At 39.3% G+C, this 20,225-nt stretch overlaps 1 protein-coding gene across 4 annotated transcripts in view; it reads left to right on the plus strand.

Annotated features, from left to right (window-relative positions):
• Window positions 1-20,225, plus strand: part of GRIA1 (glutamate ionotropic receptor AMPA type subunit 1) — a 325,697-nt gene that overhangs the window by 194,897 nt on the left and 110,575 nt on the right. For all 4 annotated transcript variants that reach the window (XM_077266385.1, XM_077266386.1, XM_077266387.1 and 1 more), the window contains exons 6-8: window positions 607-768; window positions 14,063-14,230; window positions 14,733-14,837. In XM_077266385.1, the coding sequence (XP_077122500.1) occupies window positions 607-768; window positions 14,063-14,230; window positions 14,733-14,837 (435 nt within the window). The remainder of the gene's footprint in view (window positions 1-606; window positions 769-14,062; window positions 14,231-14,732; window positions 14,838-20,225) is intronic.

Below are 20,225 nucleotides of genomic sequence, written 5' to 3' on the forward strand. Positions count from 1 at the left end.
AGTTTTTGCACTGGCTCACGTTGATTTCTGGCCAGATTTCTGGCATAAAGGCTTTGATGAGTAAAGGCCTAAATATATTTGATATTAGTCTTTTAGTCTTTTACACATTGGGTGATTAAAATTCTTGACTCCGTAATAATCTGTACCCTAAAAGAATTTTTGAAGTTCTGCAGAGTAATCCAATCTAAACCCAACAGTTAGTAGAATCACTTACTAATATATACTACATTTTTAAGTTATGTCACAGGTAAGCAATTTTTTGCCAATTGACAGTGAGGATATTATGTGAAAAACCATCAAGGAATGCCCTTGTGCGTGATGGCGAATATATTTTGAGGGTGTGCCCTAATAAGAGATTTCTCAAGTAGACCTCAGTTGAACTTTGACCATACAGTAAAAAAGTTTACCATAATGTTGTATAAGACAAATATACAAAAATTAAAGAATAATCCAGAAAAGATTGGATAACCAAGACAATAAAAGACCTAGACATATCACCAAATGCAGAAGGTCAATCTTCGCAACATTTGGGGCAAAATAACTATTCTTACAACACATTCATATTCTATAAACTCATGCCTTTATGCACAAATTGTCATTTTTCAGGGTTTCATGGACATCGAATTGCAGAAATTTAAAGAAGCAGGAGCCAATGTTACAGGTTTTCAACTAGTTAATTACACAGATGCCAGAGTGTCTCAGATCTTACAACAGTGGAAAAGCTATGATGGTCGAGAACAACCTCGTGTGGACTGGAAGAAACCAAAGGTAAGTTGTTAACAATAACTCTGCCATTCTTAATGTCTGAAGTGATACAATTAGAGGACTACATTTACGATAACGGAACCCATAACAAAGTCAAAATGGACACCCTCTTTTCTTTGTGGTTTTTCGGGTCTTCATATCAGCCATCTTTCCAAGAGATAAGACTTGGGGCTTGTTTGCCTTCCATGTATTTTAAGAGTGGTGAAATTTTGGCTATTTAGGCTACCTATGTGATGCCTATGAAAGGGGGATTGGATGAACCCATTCTACAAAGAAAATACTGTAGTATCTATGACTGTCTTCATTGTGTATACTGTGTTCCCTATGGCTTCACAGGGAAAAATTTTAAGAAGTTGGCCACTACTTTTGTTATTCATGGCCTCCTTAGGATAGACGATCAATATCTGATCAGTGGGGATGTGACACCCGGCACCCACGCCGATCAACTGTTGCTGACACTGGCCAAAAAACAGCAGCTCTGTCCAAACTATAATGCCCATGGCCAGGTACTAGAAAATCTACCCCTTATATATATCTGCAGGGCCCAGCTGCGGAAACTATAGAATTGCAGAGCTGCTGTGTTCCAGAAGCATCCAAGAACTTCCAGCCGGCGCCGGTAAAAAGCTGATTGGCAGGGGTGGCAGTCATCACACCCCCACCAATCAGATATTGATGGCCTATCCTAAGGATAGGCCATAAATCAAAAAGTAGTGTCTGACCTCTTTTTTACGTATTGCAAGCGATAAATATTAAAGTCAGTGAGTTGTCCATGTAACAGAAAGCCTCGGAGCATTTTTCAAATTTTTCCAGATCATAACCAATTAATTATAATATCCGTGGCTAGGTTTATGTGACATTTCTAGACCCTTCCCACCACAATATTATTTACACATTCCCACAGTCTCATTGTTTTTTCGATCCTGGCTCATAATAAGATGTTTGACAACGTACCATTGTCTTTATCTTATAGCTCAGGAAACCCGGCCTAGTAAATCGTAACATATGAGAGTTTATCTTTAAGATCGTTGCCGATGTAATGCTCCTTGTGTATCTGCTCGGCTAATTTTCCAGGACATCTCGGCCAAATCTTGAGTAATTCGTGCGTTAATCTAAGCTTGTATACAAGCTCAGAAGAACAACAGCTGTTACATGGAAACAAAGATTATTGAATGCTGATAGAAACAAATGCTTGGTCTGGCAATTGTTCTTATTAAAAGGTTCGCTAAACCGAGAACACAGCTTGAAAGCATGATTGAGTGGATTTATAAAGATCGAGCGCTCTTTGTGTGATTGCAGAAGGACGTGGAGACCCTCCTATTTCCTTTATGTGTACCCTATATTTCCCCAGGAAACAATTGGAGCCTCTAATAACAGAGATATTTAAGATTCAAGTATATATTAGTACGTACTCTTTAAGTAAGAATACAGTATACTTATGCATCGACTGATAAAAAATAAAGTGATGGCAGGTAACAGTTGAGATCAGAAGTTTCCAATGTATATATATTGAAGTTATCATCACATGATGCTCATTGAATATATGGTAGCAAAATGATACTCCTCTCTGTACAACAGACATTTGGATATTCCAGCAAATTACATTGAAGAACATTGCACCATCTACTGCTGTCTTAAGTGACACTGACACCTGACATATGTTTGGTTATAAGGTTATTTCCTACTAGAGATGATCAAATCTTTTTAATTGATTTTTCCCAAAGATTTGATTTGTAGTAACTCAAAATATTGCGAAGGCTCCAATCGTCCTGAAAAGACTAAAGTCTCCTACGAGTGTAGCCTTAGTAATGTCAACGTGACTTCACCATGGAAAAAGATGGTAAATCTGGAGTAACCCACAGTTCATTTAATAACATATTGCAGTGATAGACATTTCATGTTCTTAAAATCAGTCCAAAACAGATCCCTGTTAGTTATTTGTGATCAGGCACACCTTTTGCACAACTCTGACTCAAACTGATGGTGTCGCTGTCAGAGGTAACATCATCGTGCTGTGACTGAAATGATGATGTGCCACATATTCCACAACACCCACAACTTCATGCTTAGTACTATGCTTACTAGAGCCAAAGGAGGTCAATTGTGGGCTGCGTTTGGTAGTACTACTGCCCGAATTGTTGGTGCCAGTGATTGTACTTCTACTGCTGCTAGCAGCTACCACATTCTTAGCCATGGTATGTTTTTTTTAATTTTATTTTCCAGTACCCCATTCAATGCTTCTTTTTATTTTACCGTACATTTTGTACAACACTATAAGTAACTTTTGTCATCTTTTTCAACCCCGTTATTCAACTTTTACTAAAAAAAGGCATGAAAAGAAATGCAAGCTATATAGAAACACATACAGAATGCAAAATTAGCAACAGGCCAGCAGGCAGTATTGGGGTATCAACTTAAACTAGTAAAAAAGGAGTGCAAATGCAGACATGCACATTTAAATGAACAAAAAAAAACACAAAAATTGAGCTTGGTTTAAGTTGGTATACATGCAGTACGCAAACACATGTTCACATTGGCCACAAAGCATGTAAAACCTACAAGAAGCAGAATGAGCAAAAACTCTTCTGTAACCAAACAAGTTAAAAGCAAAAGTGCATTTAAATAACACAGGGTTCTTAGTAATACTGTTTTTGATCGAAAATAGCATAAAAGCCATCCCACCATTGATAAGGTGACCCTAATCGGGACGGTCCTACACTATATAATATTAAAAAACCTTACCATGTGTCAGAGTTTACCTCAGTGTGTGAATAAAGGCAGACAAAAGGACCGGGTCCTGACCTGTGGACACCAGTCTGGGTAAGCCTTTAAATGTAATTTCCAGCTCAGGAGAGGGAGGCCACACCCTGTCTTGCACAGAATGCAAAAATACAAAGAAAAAACACAAAAAATTGAGCTTGGTTTAAGTTGGTATACATGCCGCACATTTAAATGTCTACATTTTTTTTTGGAATTTTTAACAATATTCAGCCCTTCTCAAAATGATGTGATAAGCATTGCAAATCAGGTACACAACCAGAAGTCCAGCAACTTCAACAGAGCACTGAATGAGTGTGGCGTGCACAGATATAAAATTTGATTAATAAGATAGACGTGCGACAATATGCTAGGCATGCACACTCAGTTGAAATTGGGGAATTTTCTTTTGTATTTTAACCCCATTTTGCCAAGGGTAATTTTCATTTTTGCATTTTCATTTTTTTCTTCCCTTTTCCAAAAGCCGTAACTTTTTTATTTTTCCATCCACATAGATGTTTGAGAGCTTAGTTGTTTGCGGGACGAGTTGTACTTTTCAATGACCCAATCTATTTTGCCACACAATGAACTGGAAAATTTTAAAAATAATGCAGTGAAATTGCAATTACGACATTTTCATTATTAGGGATTTATTTTCAAGGCGTTCATTATGCTGTATAAACGACCTGGCATAATGATTCTTCCAGTCAGTACGATTACGGAGATAACAAATTTTTCCATTTTTTTTAAATAGTTTCAGTGGTGAAAATAAATTCAGAAATTTGTAAAAAAAAAAAATTGGTTTGTGTCGTCATTTTCTGCGATTTGTAATGTCTCCATTTTTCAGTCTGTAGAGCTGTCTGAGGGCTTTTTATTGCAGCACTAGCAGATGTTTTTATTGATGACATTTTAGGATAGATAACATCATTCTGATCACTTCTTATTTAATTTTTTTTTACGGTGTTTACTAATCGTGTTAATTCATGTTATATTTTGATAGATCGGACATTTCTGGATGCAACAATACCAAATATGTGTATTTTTATTAAAATTTGAATAGTTTTACTTTTTATTGTTATACTTTTATTTTTAATAGGGAGAAAAAGGGGGTGATTAGAATGTTTATGTTTTTTTTATCTATTTTTTTTATATATATTTAAAAATATTTTTTTCTACTTTTTACTGTACTTTTTAGCCCCCTCTAGGGACTTGAAATTGCGATTGTTTGTATGCAGCAATCACTCAATATTGCTGCTTATAATAAAAACCACCGTCTACTTTGAAGCCCAATTACAGACTGATTTTGAATGGAGTGCCGTGATTTCAGACACGAGGTCTGCTGAAGACTGCCATAGCAACCTATCGGCACCCTACGATCACATTGCTGGGTGAGAGGTGATGGGTGCATGGAATGGCGTGTACCTGTGTTGACATGCTGTAAATGCCGTTGTCACAGAGGCTTTCATCAGGATAAATGCGGAATGCTCTTGAAAAAGATGCAAAGTGACCGTAGGCGGTAGCCATGAACGAGCTGTGGCTCCATATCGCCCCGGTGCTTTACAGGAAAGTCATATCCCAGTCCCAATGTGCTATAATGATCACACTCACTTGTAGACCGCAATCCTTAACCATCTCAATGTTCATGAGCCACGGCACATAGATCAAGGGACATCCGGTTCGTTTTAACAACCAAAAGTTTACTGAACAGTTCCAGTTCATCAGATTGCAACATGCAGTATTGGGCAAGACACTTTCCATTCCTTGTTTTCTTAACACAGCACGCCCTCAGCATCGCTATCCTTTCCTCCTGGACTATCCCCACGTACACTGACTCTCTCAGCCACTGGGATTTCCGGTCCAGGCCTGTAGTCTACGCAAGATCCTGTACCTTCCTTTTTCGCTCTGCGTCCATCGTCCCCTGTACGCCAGAGGATAAGGCACTCTCCATAGTACCCATATCAAGTCCTGAGCTTCTGACATTCCGGAATGTCTGCAAAGGATTCTAGTAAAGGCTTCCCATTGCCATGAAGGATAGACACTTGCTGACTCTAGCAGCCCACTGCACTTGAACTTGACCTTGGTTACTGTACTTCCCTATCTGATCATCTATCAAGAAGTAGTCATTTTTTACTAGCACTAGCCCCCTCCCACTGTGACTGTATCTATCTCTTATCCTATGTCCTAGCTAACTATGGCTTCTCTCTCATATCAGTATGTACTAATCCTCTTGGACCTATCTTATGTCCTAGATCCTAATCGATATTTCTACCCTATGCTATACACTACCATATCACAGTTTATTCCCAATATACACCAAAAACTGCAGTACCTAGTTCATATTTCACATAACACATTATATGTATAATAAAACGCAGGACAGTATGTACATGACGCGATCGGTGTCTTTAGGGGTAGGAACGTGACAGTACAGTCCACCACTCTTACATATCCTTAGGGTCAAGGGGAAAATTAAGAAATTTATCAGGCATAGGGTTCGCAAATGCGTATATGTTAGAACTAAGAAAGGCATACAGATCAATTTTTTACCAGGATTCGAAAATGTATAGAGATTAAATTAGGGTTAAGGCTATGAAATGAGTATAGATAATTTTTGGTAGGATTAGGGCTCGGAAATGTGTATTATAGCACATTCAGACATATTTTGGGTCTCCCGACCTGGAAATATATGAAGCTGTCATGGTTGGGAGACCCGCGGACAGTCCATACATTGCCGTATGATCTTGGACCAATTTGCACGGATGTTTCAATGTGCCCTTGGGTTAAGGGCTAAGCTATGAGTACATATGTAGTCAATAGGTTAGAAAATTAATTGGGTAGGGTTAGGAACCGTGTATTAGGGTTAGCGATAGGGATCAAAGTACAGATAAATTACTTATTTTTTATATACTGTATATAAATATAAATATATGATAAATATAATATATATATATATAATATATGATATATGATAAATATATGATAAAGTCAAAGTGTGAAATTGATATCTAAAAAATGCAGTTCTAATACCAGAAAAATGTTCTGATTTCATACTATGCCTAAAACTTGATGGAGCATCCATACGGTTTCGGCATTTTTTCACAGACTGTACACTTAAACATTATTGGCCTAATTTATGCAGACAGCGGCATGGTTTGTCTACTGCCATCCTGTCAGCACAAAATCCATCCCGCCGTGATATAAACAGTCATTTGAGACAGACTGGTTGCTAATGGAAACAATGCCTAACGGTAATCTGCGTAGCCATTTCTTTGAGGTTGTCAAGCATAATGTCCCTAGTAACCAGTCTGTCTCAGATCACTAAGATGATTAGATCACGAATATTTTGGCATTAGGCTAGGACAAAACAATCGGGAAACGATCGACTTTATTCAACAGTCTCTTTTCTCTTTATTTTTGTCATACGAAACTGATTTTTTTAAAAATGCATTTTTGGAAAGCGAAGGTGTATGACTATTTGTTTAGACGCCGAGGGAAATGAGCACATATTTATCACGGATCACATCTGTGGCTCGGTTTGCCCTCTTTGAAGCTGTCATGACAACAAATCTTGTGAAGATTATTATTATTATCATCCATGACAACATGTGGGAGAGACATTTTCGACCCAATATCCTGTATTTAGTAATGCTACCGCTTATAATTCCTGCCGCCCCCATGCTGGATTCCGATGACTCATTGGATTTACCTGTCAGGATCATTATGGCTCATCGAAGCCCATCTTCTGAAACACAAAGTCATTTCCTTATAGTTTAATTAGTTCAGTAGTGAATATGGTGAACATATACGACCAGTTATGAGAAGCTATCTGTGACCATTTCTGGTGGAGACGGTTGTACGGCACGCCATGTTTTCTAGGTAGTATTCTACTTTTCATTGACTGGTGTCATCTCTCATTACATAACTATGGCTTCTTCATTTCGACCTAGTAGATCCCCAGACTGTGAGCCGGGTAGCAGGCATATCAGTAATTATGGGGCCTTGCAACTACGTGAACCCATCTACTAAGGTGCAGATAGTGAGGTTGGGCCAGACTTAAAGGAGTATTTCCATCTCTAAGATCCTATCCCAATATCTAGTAGTGTAATAATAATAATAATATTAGCAAACACCTCTAATTAGAAATGTACTATAGTTTCTCTGATTCGCTTTGTCACTTACCCCATGTGCAGGGCATTACAATAGCTTAGATATCCATGGTTATGACCACCAACAGCTAACTAAACTATCACTATATGAGTGGTTATCACCATGCATACCTAAGCTATTTTAATGCCCTGCACATGGGGTAAGCGACACAGCGAATCAGGAGAATTATACTACATTTCTATATGGAGGTATCTGCTAATATTTTTATTATTGTTATACCTATTACGTATCGAGATAGAATTTTGGAAAAGAGAATACCCCATAGTGTCACTATATGAGTGGTGATCACCATGGATACCTAAGCTATGGTAATGCCCTGAACATGGGGTTACGCGACACAGCAGATCAGGAGCACTTTACTACATTTCTAATTGGAGGTATTTGCTAATATTATTATTATTATTATTATACCTACTATGTATCGGGATAGAATTTTGGAAATAGGAACACCCTTTAAGGCATTCATAGTGTTTTCGCCATTGATGCCACAGGTATCGCTACCGGGATAACAGACATAACATATACTTTGGGGCCCATAAGAAAGGCGCAGCTAATAATGGCTGTTAAATATGGAAAGTGGAGTACAAAGAAAAGGAAGAAAAAAACAAAATAATCATAAGCCTTGCTTGTCCTGCTAGAAGAAGACCCTATTCAATGTGTTACTTAGATGTCTAACATTTAGTTTGTCCATGATAGGTGATAACTTGTTAATTAGTGGGGGTCCTAATACTGGGTCCTGCACCAATCGGCAGAACTTTTATCTTTACTTCTATGGAGCAGCAGTGCGCATGTTCCACCTGCAACCTGCACTCCATTCATACCTATGGGCTGTCAAGTTTAAAAAACTCTTTTTTTTAAAGAAGACCCATAGGGAATGAATAGAGTGGCGATCCTAGTTTGTAAGTGGGATAAATGTTTCCATCATAGATAAAAATCCCCCAATCTCCTGATCGACGCTGATCAAAGCAGTTGGACACCCACCAATCATCAATTTATCACTTAACCTGTGGATAGGTGATAGTTTAATTTCACTGGTCAGTTCCTCTAATATTCTGACAACCGAAATGTTCAGTTATATTTGGCACATAATAGTCTTTCAATATTTCCTGCACTGTAGAAAAAGGTAAAAAAAATTCTTCTATAGTCACAAAAAATTAATGTCAGAATTGCTCTAATCGTAATATTAAAATGAGCATTTTATGAGTCCGGTTCTAGCGTGAGAGCTCATAAGTCTGAGCGTATTCAGTCTCCACTAAGATGGCTGGACTGAGACTTGCAGCTTGTACTGAGCAGTGTGAGATCTCCGTAGCAGCGGGGAGGAGGGACACTAAGAAACTGTCACTTTGGTTAGATGGGTGGAGTTATAGCAGTAGAGAGGAGGGGTCACTGATGAGGTGCCAATCAGGCTAGGTGGGGAGACTTGGCAGAAAGGAAGATCATTGAGGCGCTGCCAATCAGGGTGCATGAGCAGCGGGGAAGAGGGACATTGAGGAGCCGTCAATCAGATAACAAATAGCAGCTGCCATCTTCTGTTCTTCCCAGTGCCACTCCCGTCCTGCTCTGCCATCTACCGACTGCAGCTCCTGAGTGACCGGAAGCCATGGCTAATGGTCACAAACTGGGAAGAATGGAAGCCTCTGGCTGCTAAGTATGAAAGGAAATTGGACCTGCTAGGTTTGGTCGTCTTTCTATGGACCTGCGTGGTTTATCTCTAGTGTTTGCATGTCCTTCTATCCTGGTAATAAACCATCATGGTAGAGTCTACATATAGTCTGCAATGACTATAACAATAAAAGTGAAATAAAATACTAGGAGACCAATTTGCTTTTAATTTGCAGGAATCAAAAGAGTAGGAGGTAACAGGGTCTGAATGGACTCTATTTAATCTTGTGAGTCTACGATTAGTCTGGATACTCTATTAGCGCCACGCAGAGTGTAGGAGATTAATGGGCCATTCTGTAACATCTGCACTAGTCCACTGGTCCTCAATGGTGGCATCCAACTGTTCGTACCTGGGATTCTAATTGTTATATGCAATTAAAAAAATGAGTTGAAAAAGAAACAGATGTTGATCTATGTTAGTCAAGAGGAAAATATCTTTGTGTGATTGCAACGCAAAAATGTCTGCAACCAGCAGAGGTCATTTACCATGCAAAATCCTAATCTAGAGACACAGAAACACTGCCACCTCTGTTCATAGGCTATTTATGGTATTGCAACACGGTGCAATTAATTGAAAGGAGATGAGCTGCAATACCAGAAACAACCTAGAGATAAGAATGGCGCTATTTATAGAAGAGAAGCCTTTTAAAACTGGCCCATCACTTGCAATAAATATTTAATTATTATTACCCAGTGTTCTTCTGAATGTTTTTCTTTTGTTCCTGCTCCTCTCCGTTCCTGAGATATGGCCCTCTCTTCTTTAGATGCAACTCTTGTCTTTATAGCCAATGGGGCGTGGTCCTCAAGAAGACACCTACATAGAAGAGTTGAGGATCACGCCCACTTGGGTCAAAATGCTAGATTAATATACAGGGAAGATGGGGCCGTATCTCAGGAATGGAAAGGAGCCTCTTCTGCCCTGTATACTGTATATTTAGTCTGCATGACCTAGTGATCCTTAACTACTCTCTGTGGATGTCATTATGAGGATCACACCCACTTGGTTTACAAGACTGGATTTATAGGCAAGGAAGAGTGGGTCATATCTCAGGAACAGAGAGGAGCAGGAACAAAAAAAAATATCAGATTCAAGAGAATAGCGGCATTTACTCTATGCAAAAATATTACATATTTATGGCCTCTTTAATTCCAGAAGACCACTTGATTGAATAAAAACATTTTTAATTTAAAGGTGTTTTCCTATAATTTACATTTGTAATCTGTTTGAATTGGGTAGTATTGGGCATGTGTGACCACCACTGATACAGACTATAGGAGCTCTGGTCGCACATGCTCACTACAACTCCATTCACATAGGAGACCCCTGTTCTCATGATCAGTAGTGGTCCCAGAAGGCAGACATCCAATGATCACACATTTATCACCTATTTTATGAAGAGGTTTTATCTAAATTTTAAGGGACAATCCCTTTAAAGAATTTGATGGTCACTTTTGTGGAAATGTCCTTAGGGTTTATAGACATATCTTCACTTGATTTTTTGTCATGTTTTTCATAGAATGTTTGAATTGTAAGGGACCTCCAGGGTCATCGTGTCCAACCCCCTGCTCAATGCAGGATTCACTAAACCATCTCAGACAGATGTCTGTCCAGCCTCTGTTTGAAGACTTCCATTGGAGGAGAACTCACCACCATTCCTGGCAGCCTGTTCCACTCATTGATCACCCTCACTGTCAAAAACTTTTTTCTAATATCTAATCTGTATCTTCTCCCTTTCAGTTTCATTCCATTGCTTCTCGTGTTTCCATGTGCTCATAAGAATAATGATGATCCCTCTACACTGTGACAGCCCTTTAGATATTTGTTGACAGCTATTAAGTCTCCTCTTAGTCTTGTTTTTTAGAAACTAAACATTTCCAGATCCTTTAACTGTTCCTCATAGGACATAGTTTACAGTCCGCTCACCATCCTGGTAGCTCTTCTCTGAACTTGCTCCAGTTTTTCTGTCTTTTTTAAAATGTGATGCCCAGAACTAGACACAGTATTCCAGATGAGGCCTGACCAAGGAGGCGTAGAGGGGGATAATTACTTCACGTGATCTAGACTCTATGCTTCTCTTAATACATCCTAGAACTGTTTTCATTATATCTCCTTTATTCCAACCGCAAGAGGACAACAGCATTAATAAGAGGTTAACATTTAGAAAGGGGGTTATATACTCATCGTACAGCCCCTTTAAAAATTACATAAAGATGCCCGAATTCTGTGTATGTGTAGATAAATATTAAAATAAACCTTTGAAAATGTTAGAAAAAATAAGGACCTCTTGTCTGTGTTGTAAGTGGTAGGACTTACCTAGGTGACCCTTGTAAGAAATGCCTTTATCGGACCTTTATGGCTTAAGCTGGAAAGTAGGTTTTGCTGACGGATTTCAAGGTCCATTGACCTCTTCTTAAGTTGAGTGGCCAGGTCCATGTGCAATATATACAAACTTAGAGGCAAGGGTATACATACTATAGCGACATCCTTTGACAGCTGTTGAGGGGAATCGGCCCGGTAGTCATAAAAAGGGAATGGAAGAAGAGAAAAAGAAATATTCTAGGTTCATCTGTCCTGTTCTTTATCAGATGGATTTAAATGTTGACTTCCCCCAATATTTAAATATTTCATCCTGTTTTTCTAACTTAGTGAGTTGCCAAGTTTATGGAAATTATGTCATGTGCACAGACTTTTCTGAGAATTTTAATCACGTTGAACCATGTAATTTGACTTTTTTCTTTTAAGTCTATAGAGGTTAATGGTTCCTATTCCCATTTCAAGATCAAAGACAAGAAGTTTGTCCACCTGGAGATACAGAAGGTCACTTAGATAATTACTGAGCATAATGTGTCCTACTCTAGCCGCCAGTGGTGCCCAAGTTTGTTTGCAAGGATTTTTTTGTTGCATCCACATAATGTAAAGTATTTGTAAGCTCTTCACAGTGTGATGGTGTTAACATCCTGTAATGGGGCTTGGTCAGTGGTCGCTTGGCAGCTCAAAAATGGCTAAAACAGACAGGTTTAGGCAAGTCACTCTGCTGACCAGATCCCATGGGTGCCCAAGTGTGTTTGAAAGAATTTTGTTTTGCATCCACATAATGTAAAGTATTTGTAAGCTCTTCACACTGTGATGGTGTTAACATCCTGTAATGGGGCCTGGTCAGTGGTCGCTTGGCAGCTCTAACATGGCTAAAACAGACAGGTTTAAGGGAAGTCACTCTGCTGACCAGATCCCAGGGGATACCCTGACTTTTACCCTTCAACCCCTGTACAGTGAGCTGGACTTAAAAAAGGGCCCCTGGTCTGGCATAATGGAATAAACTCCTTTCCGGTGATGCAGGCAGGCAGGAATGGTCAAGTAGCCGGGTCAGAACCAAGAGGGCAGGAAAAGTAAAAAATTAGAAAACAGTAAACAGTCAGTAAATCAAGTTGAGGTCAAAACAGGAAACAAATACATTACATAGGATCTGAAGAGACAAGACTAAACCAGTGGAAACAAGGCACATCTGGCAGCTTCCAGCAGTAAGCTGGAAGCTTTAGTATGATGTGGTGCTTTCCAATTGGCTAGGGTAGGTAGCTGATAAGTCCATCTGGTCAGCACACACCCATACTGTCATACTTCATACTAGTCATCACTGCACTCTAATCTTAGTGGCTGGACAGAGTATCTGTATTATGTCTACGTTCACATTAGCGTCGGACGCCGCAGCGTCGCCGCATGCGTCATGCGCCCCTATATTTAACATGGGGGCGCGTGGACATGCGTTGTGCTGCGTTTTGCGACGCATGGCCACAAGCGTTGGGCGCAGAGAACGCAACAAGTTGCATTTTTTTTGCGTCCAACTTTCGGCCAAAAAGGACGCATGCATCGCAAAACGTTTTGTTGCGGTTTTGTTTGCGTTGTGCGTTGCGTCGCCGACGCTGCGGCGCACAACGCAAATGTGAACGTAGCCTAAGTCCTTTATCTAGCTGAGTGATCCGCAAAAAATAAACATATCTGTTAGAGATTCTGGTTCTGAAGACTCTCCCCCTTACTGTTTAGTGTTAGACATAGCAGCAGTGTGATGAAGTGAGTTGTGCACAAATCTACAAATTGTGTAGAGGGGGAAACTATCTGGAGTTTCAGGGAGGGCAGAGAAAACAGGCTCTAGGTAATGAAAAACCCATATTGTACCACTACGACTTGTAATAGAATTGATACTCTGTATTACAGGAAACAAACAAACTTAGGATCGTTCTTGAAGTTTTGGGACCCCCAAATCAGCAGATGGCTGTGCACCAGTGAATTCTACTATCTTGTCCATATGGACGTCCATTAGAGATGAGTAAACCTCATCTGTAAAGTTTGGGTTTTGCACTTGACACTTAGTGTCCAGTCCTGAACTCCAAACATGGACTTCTTTTGGAAGTCCGTTTTACAGTTTGGGAGTTTGGTCGGGTACCAGAACTGCTCATCCCTAACATCCATGGTTGTTACTGCTGCTAAGATGCCTTCATATTGCTTCCTAGCAGGTGGAAATCTGCCGATCACATATTGATGGTCTGCCCTAAGGGTTTTGTTCTTTTATTAGATTTACAGCGTTTGAGATTTAGAAGTCTTCTCGGAAAAATGTCTTGTGCTAAACTGGATCCTTCCCAGTGATACTCCTGTTAATGTCCATTAATTCCTGTGTTTGAAGAATAATTGGTTTTCATTACTCTTTTCTGATGTACATAGTACACCTCTGCGCTGACCTATGATGGCGTCCGTGTGATGTATGAAGCCTTCCAGAATCTCAGGAAACAAAGGATAGACATTTCACGACGTGGCAACGCTGGAGACTGCTTGGCCAACCCTGCCGTTCCGTGGGGGCAAGGCATAGACATACAGAGAGCTTTACAACAGGTATGTCGGGGGAACAGAACACAAAAAAAGCTAATTAATTCTATTTCTATTAATATGTCTACATATTACATCTCCCGGTATCAATATGATCATCAGCGTAGGATTGCAATAATCACATGTTGGTTCCCCGATTGCTCCATCTTGCATGTTCTGGTTGTCCTCGCTGGTCTTTGTTTGCTTGAATTGATGCACATTGACGGGACCGCTGCAGCCAATCATCTTCTGCAGCCAGTCCTAGTTGTGATATTGGCATGTAGGTTATGAGATCGGTGAGGTCACTGAGTTGAAACATTCGCAATGAGGATGAGTGGGGGGGGGGTAATTGTAGCAGGAAAATAAAGACCGGCAGGGGAACCAAAGCGTCAGACCTGGAGCCAAAGCGGATTTAACAAGTAAGCAATATTTTTTTTATTTTTTTTTTTTCTCATGTCACTCACTGCTAAATTATTCTTTTAAAGCTCTAAGGCAATCACTTTTATCATTTACTATCTCTTTTCGTAAGGTTCGACTTGAGGGGCTCTCCGGAAATGTTCAGTTTAATGAAAAGGGTCGACGGACAAACTACACTCTGCACGTACTGGAGTTAAAACATAAAGGTATCCTACAGGTGAGAATAAGTGTCGGATATGAGCTTTGTGATTATTGTTAGTAAGACGGTTTATCTTTTTTTTTCTGCATTCTTGCATTTAAAATATATATATATATATATATATATATATATATATATATATATATATATATATATACATATATATATATATATATAATTTTTATTTATTTTTAATTTTAAGTATTTTTTTTATTTTTCATACCTGCATTAAAAAAATATAGAAACCTTGCGATTCTCACACTGGCCATTGGGGTTATTCTAGACTCTTGCTTCCTGCTCTTTCAGGAAATTTACATGTACATTAGCAGCAATAGTTTAACTCAGACCTTACCTTTTGTATTGAAGCATCTAATGAGCGTGTTCAATTGTCATCCTGAATGGAGAAGAAAGAGATGAGTAGTGACATCGTCTATTGTGATTGGTGGATACTGTGTTATCAGCTATGTCATTGTAATCCTGCCTCTGAGGATAATGAAACTTCTGTAAACAACATGAAGTATGGGTATAATTGAGCCACAAAGGCTAATGTGAAAAATGCAAGTTTTTTATTTTTTTTAGTATTACCAACATTTTGTAAAAGAAATACATTTAGCATAAAAAACAGAAAATTTGCCATTTTCTGATTTATCCTTTTTTTTTTTTTTTTTTAATAGTGACATAGTTATAAGGAGAAAATAGTTATACACAATATAATGCACAGAAAAAAAAAATCCTGCAGTCCCTAAGGTGAAAATGCGCTTGATACTTAGAGGGTTATTCTCATCTTTTCAAGATTCCACCTATCCATGGTCTGTCTCCTCCAGTCTCATACAGAATGAATAGAGCGATGGATCCTAGGACAGCGGTGGTCACAGCATTCAGACCTCCAGTGATCAGAGCCTTGCTGTGGATAGGCGACAACTTATGAGGAATGATGATTTTCCTGCTGGTTTTCTGATAGTTATACCAATACTGAGCTTCCATGGTGCTGATTACCTTATTTTTTAACTGATAGTTTCCTTATATCAATGCTGATTTCACTGCTGATTTTCTGCTAGTTATGGTATATCAATTTTGAGCTTTCCATGGTGCTGATTTCCTTATAGATCCTTATATCAGTGCTGATTTTCCTGCTCATTTTCTGATAGTTCTACCAATCTTGAACTTTCCCTGGTGTTGACTTCCTGATAGTTTCTTATATCAATGCTGATTTTCCTGCTGATTTCCCAATAGTTTCACCAATTCTGAGCTTTCCGTGGTCTGATTATCTGATAGTTTCCTTATATCAGTGCTGATTTTCCGGTGAGCTTTCCATGGTGTTGTTTTCTTCATTGTTTCCTTATATCAATGCTGATTTTCCTGCTAATTTCCCAATAGTTACACCATTTCTAAGCTTTCCATAGTGCTGATTTCCTGATACTTTCTTTATATCAATGCTGATATTTTTTTCTGCTGATTTTCTAATAGTTCTACCAATGCTGAGATTTCCACAGTGCTGATTTTCTGATAATTTCCTTATATCAATGATAATTTTCCTGCTGATCTTCTGATAGTTATATCAATCTTGAGCTTTGAAAGGTGTTGATTTTCTGATTGTTTCCTTATATCAGTGTTGATTTTCACTGCTGATTTCCCATTAGTTACACCATTTCTGAGCTTTCCATGGCTCTGATTTCCTGATAGTTTCCTTAAATTAATGCTGATTTTTTTTCTGCTGATTTCCTGATCTATCGAGTCTGAGCTTTCCATGGTACTGATTTCCTAATAGTTTCCTTCTATCAGTGCTGATTCTCCTGCTGATTTCCAATAGTTACACCAATCCTAAGCTTTCCATGGTGCTGATTTCCTGATAGTTCCTTATATCACTGCTGATTCTCCTGCTGATTTCCATTAGCTACACCAATCCTAAGCTTTCCATGGTGCTGATTTCCTGATAATTTCCTTATGTCAATGCTGATTTCCTGAAAGTTTCCGTATATCAATGTTGATTTTCTGATAGTTACACCAATCTTGAGCTTTCCATGGGGCTGATTTCCTGATAATTTCCTTATATCAATGCTGAATTCCTTATAGTTTCTTTATATCAAGGCTGATTTTCTGATAGGTACACAAATCTTGAGCTTTCCATGGTGCTGATTTCCTGATAGTTTTCTGATATCAGTGCTGATTTTTCTGCTGTTTTTCTAATACCTATACCAATCCTAAGCTCCATGATGTTGATTTCTGGAAACTGGAAAGTCAGAGATTTCCTAACTGTAATTTCGTGCTTTTGAAGAGTTTTTTTAGTCAATCTGAGAATTCCTCTGCTCCGCACCTCCACATTTTTCTTATCTTTCTCACTTTGGGATCATGAATAATTATTAATGATGAGCTGGGGAACACTTTGATTATTCACATATCATTCATAGGATCATACTGGATATTAAGATCTTCAAGCTTGAATTTTTGGGGGTTGTCTGGGTGAGATCAGCGGTCCTTCCATGCACGCTGGACCCCACAGATCATTCATGGATGGGAAGGCTTTTCCAAAAAATAAAAAATAAATCCTCTTCAGTCTTTACCTCGAATTACAAATTCCACAAATTATCCACTCTACGTTAATTAACCTTTTTTATGAGAGTCATGTAAGTTGTTCATTAGAGGAAATCAGAAGCATGATTTAATGATGGGGGAAGTCCAAAGAGGGGAAATAGAAAACGCTCTGAGCCGTCTTTGCTCTTTTGAGTGGTGTGTTTAAAGGAGCAGGGGAAAAAAGACGGCAATGTGAGAATGATTCATAGTAGTAGTAGTAGAGATTCTAACATACAGAGAAAATGGAATCCTTTGTCATAAGTCGAGCTTTAGGCTCAACAAAATGTTTTTTTTTCAATGTGTTGCTTTAAAGGGAATTTTTCACCATGTTTTTGCTATGGAATCTGAAAGCAGCATGACATAGGAGCTGAGACCCTGATTCCAGCGATGTATCATTTGCTGGGCTGCTTGCTGTCATTTTGATACAATCACAGTTTTCTCTGCTGCAGATCTAGCAGAGCTCCAATGCTGAGCTGTGTATAACCCCGCCCACACCACTGATTGGAGCTTTCTGTGTACACTGTAGCTGCTAATCAGTGGAGGGGGCGGGGTTACACAGATTAGTTGACTAAGGGGCACAAGACACCTAGTCTTGTAATGATAATCTGCTGCTGATAAAACGCTGATTTTATTGAAACAGCAAAACACAGCCCAGTAAGTGACACATCACCGAAATCAGGTTCTCATCCTCTACATCATACTACTCTCATATTACATTTCAAAAACCTGCTGACAAATTCCCTTTAAAGTGGAATTCCCAGTGATGGCATATTGAATTTCACCACTTTATCAGTTGGGCATCCAATTTGTATGATCCCAGTAGATCCTGAAAATAATCCTATTGTGGACCCTTCACTGTTTTTCCTGTCACACTGATGATCTTTAGCAGGTAGGCCAATAGCTACAACTGGTCCTATGTAACTCAATGGCACCAATATACAGAGGGAGTAATGCTACAGTTCCTTTATTTCCAGATATCGGATTCCAATATGGCAGATCCTACTGTCACTTTATGAGATTTGAGTACCCCTTAAATTGGTTTGTGCAAGAACATTAAATCATGTCTGCTTTTTTTCATAAACAGCGCCTCGCCTGCCACAGGTTGTGTCTGGTATTGCAGATGAACCCTTTTCAATGAACACAGCTGTGATGCAATACCACAACTTCCATATTAGCAGGCTTGGCTTGGTTTTTGGAGAACTCAGCCTAGATTTTGTAATCCTATACAAAGGTCACTCACTCAGTTGGATCCTTGTTACCCCCCAAAAGAAAAATTCAGAGTCAGTTGTCTGCCACCACTACCACCAAGCACATTAGATTGTCGGGATGTAATATGGCAGCATGTTGGTGCAACAAGTAAGGGGGGTCTGGCTGTTGGAATATGCCAACCCTCTCTTCTGCAAGAAATACAAGGGTTAGTATGAGACATACATCAGTTCCAAAGGGGGATGCGCCCCATTTGGTTTCTATTAGTGTTGATCGAGCAGTGAAGGGCTCCAGTGCTCGGTACTCGAATTGAGTACATCGGACGTTCGGACATGTCCAATTTGAGTACCGAGCATTTTGGAAGTGAATTGCAAACTCAATCATTTCTTTTTCTCTCTCTCCGCACCCGGCTCAGATAATTCACTCACAGGGATCGGAGCCCTCAAGTAACACGCGATACTCGGCACTGCCCGCTACTCGATCGAGCACCCTAAGCATCGAGCAGTGCCGTGCAAAATCGGCCATCACTAGTTTCTATATGGCATTCTAATTTCTGTAAGATTGCAATTAAAACTTTGTAAAAATACTCACCCGCCATGGCTCAAAATAACTTGTGGATTGGTAGTAAAACTAGGTTTTTTCGGGAACCGTGAACTTTTTTGACAACAAATTTTTCGGGATTGTGCATTTCCTTTTTGTGCACAGGGACACCTTTGCAGCCCATTTCCATCCTGGCTGAATTTATCAACTCATTGTGATTCATGATGACTTAGGTGAGATAAGCAAATCGATTTAAGGGAAAATGAATTCGCCTTGAATCTTACCAAAAATTTGGACTTAACAAAATTTGCTGAAATTAAGCATTTTGCTTGATCATAATCTCTCTACCCGGCCCTCCTCTAGCTCGCTTCCTTGCTCTGGCTCTGGTCTTCTCTTCCATCTTTACTCTTTAGCGCCTCCAGCACAGTCTACTTTTCAAGTGACGTCATGGCTTCACGCAGGGCCTAGTGAGCACCGGATTTGGCACTCTCGTGCAGCATAAAGGTTGACTTTATAGAGCGAAACGTATTGTATTGTTTGGATAGTAGAGATATTTACAAAAATACTTCTTTACAAGGTTTCAATCGGTGGGGGGCTTTATATAACGTAGTGGACAACCTCTTTAAACAATGGAGTCATGCAGTTTCTCGGGGTTTTCAAGTTGATTGTTAATGGCCGTATGGTTTTGCTGTTTTCCTGCAAAATTGTGCAGCCATTAAGTAATAGGCTCTTAATGACCCTTTCTCGCAAAATCGTGTGGTCATGCCAGCATCCGTTTTGACTCTGTGTGACCTCACGATATTGTTTTTTTTCCCTATAGGAATCCCAATGTATGAAAGAAACCTTTCAATGATGGCTTTTAGTCTTCTACATCTATAGTGTATGTGACATCAAACAGAATTTGCCAATAACATGCACATTACAAGGAATGTACTCTGTGTCAATGAGTAGTTCAAAGGGCCAGTTTTCCATTGACTTTAAGTCTTAGTTCCGTTCCCTAAGGTTTCCATCTTTGAACACTACGGGCTGCGGGCTTTCTGTCACCTATGCCTTGTTCTTTGTGACATTGCTCATTGAGTCTGATTCTGG

Source organism: Ranitomeya variabilis, chromosome 5 (assembly GCF_051348905.1).
Source record: "Ranitomeya variabilis isolate aRanVar5 chromosome 5, aRanVar5.hap1, whole genome shotgun sequence".
In the NCBI taxonomy this organism is placed as follows: domain Eukaryota; kingdom Metazoa; phylum Chordata; class Amphibia; order Anura; family Dendrobatidae; genus Ranitomeya; species Ranitomeya variabilis.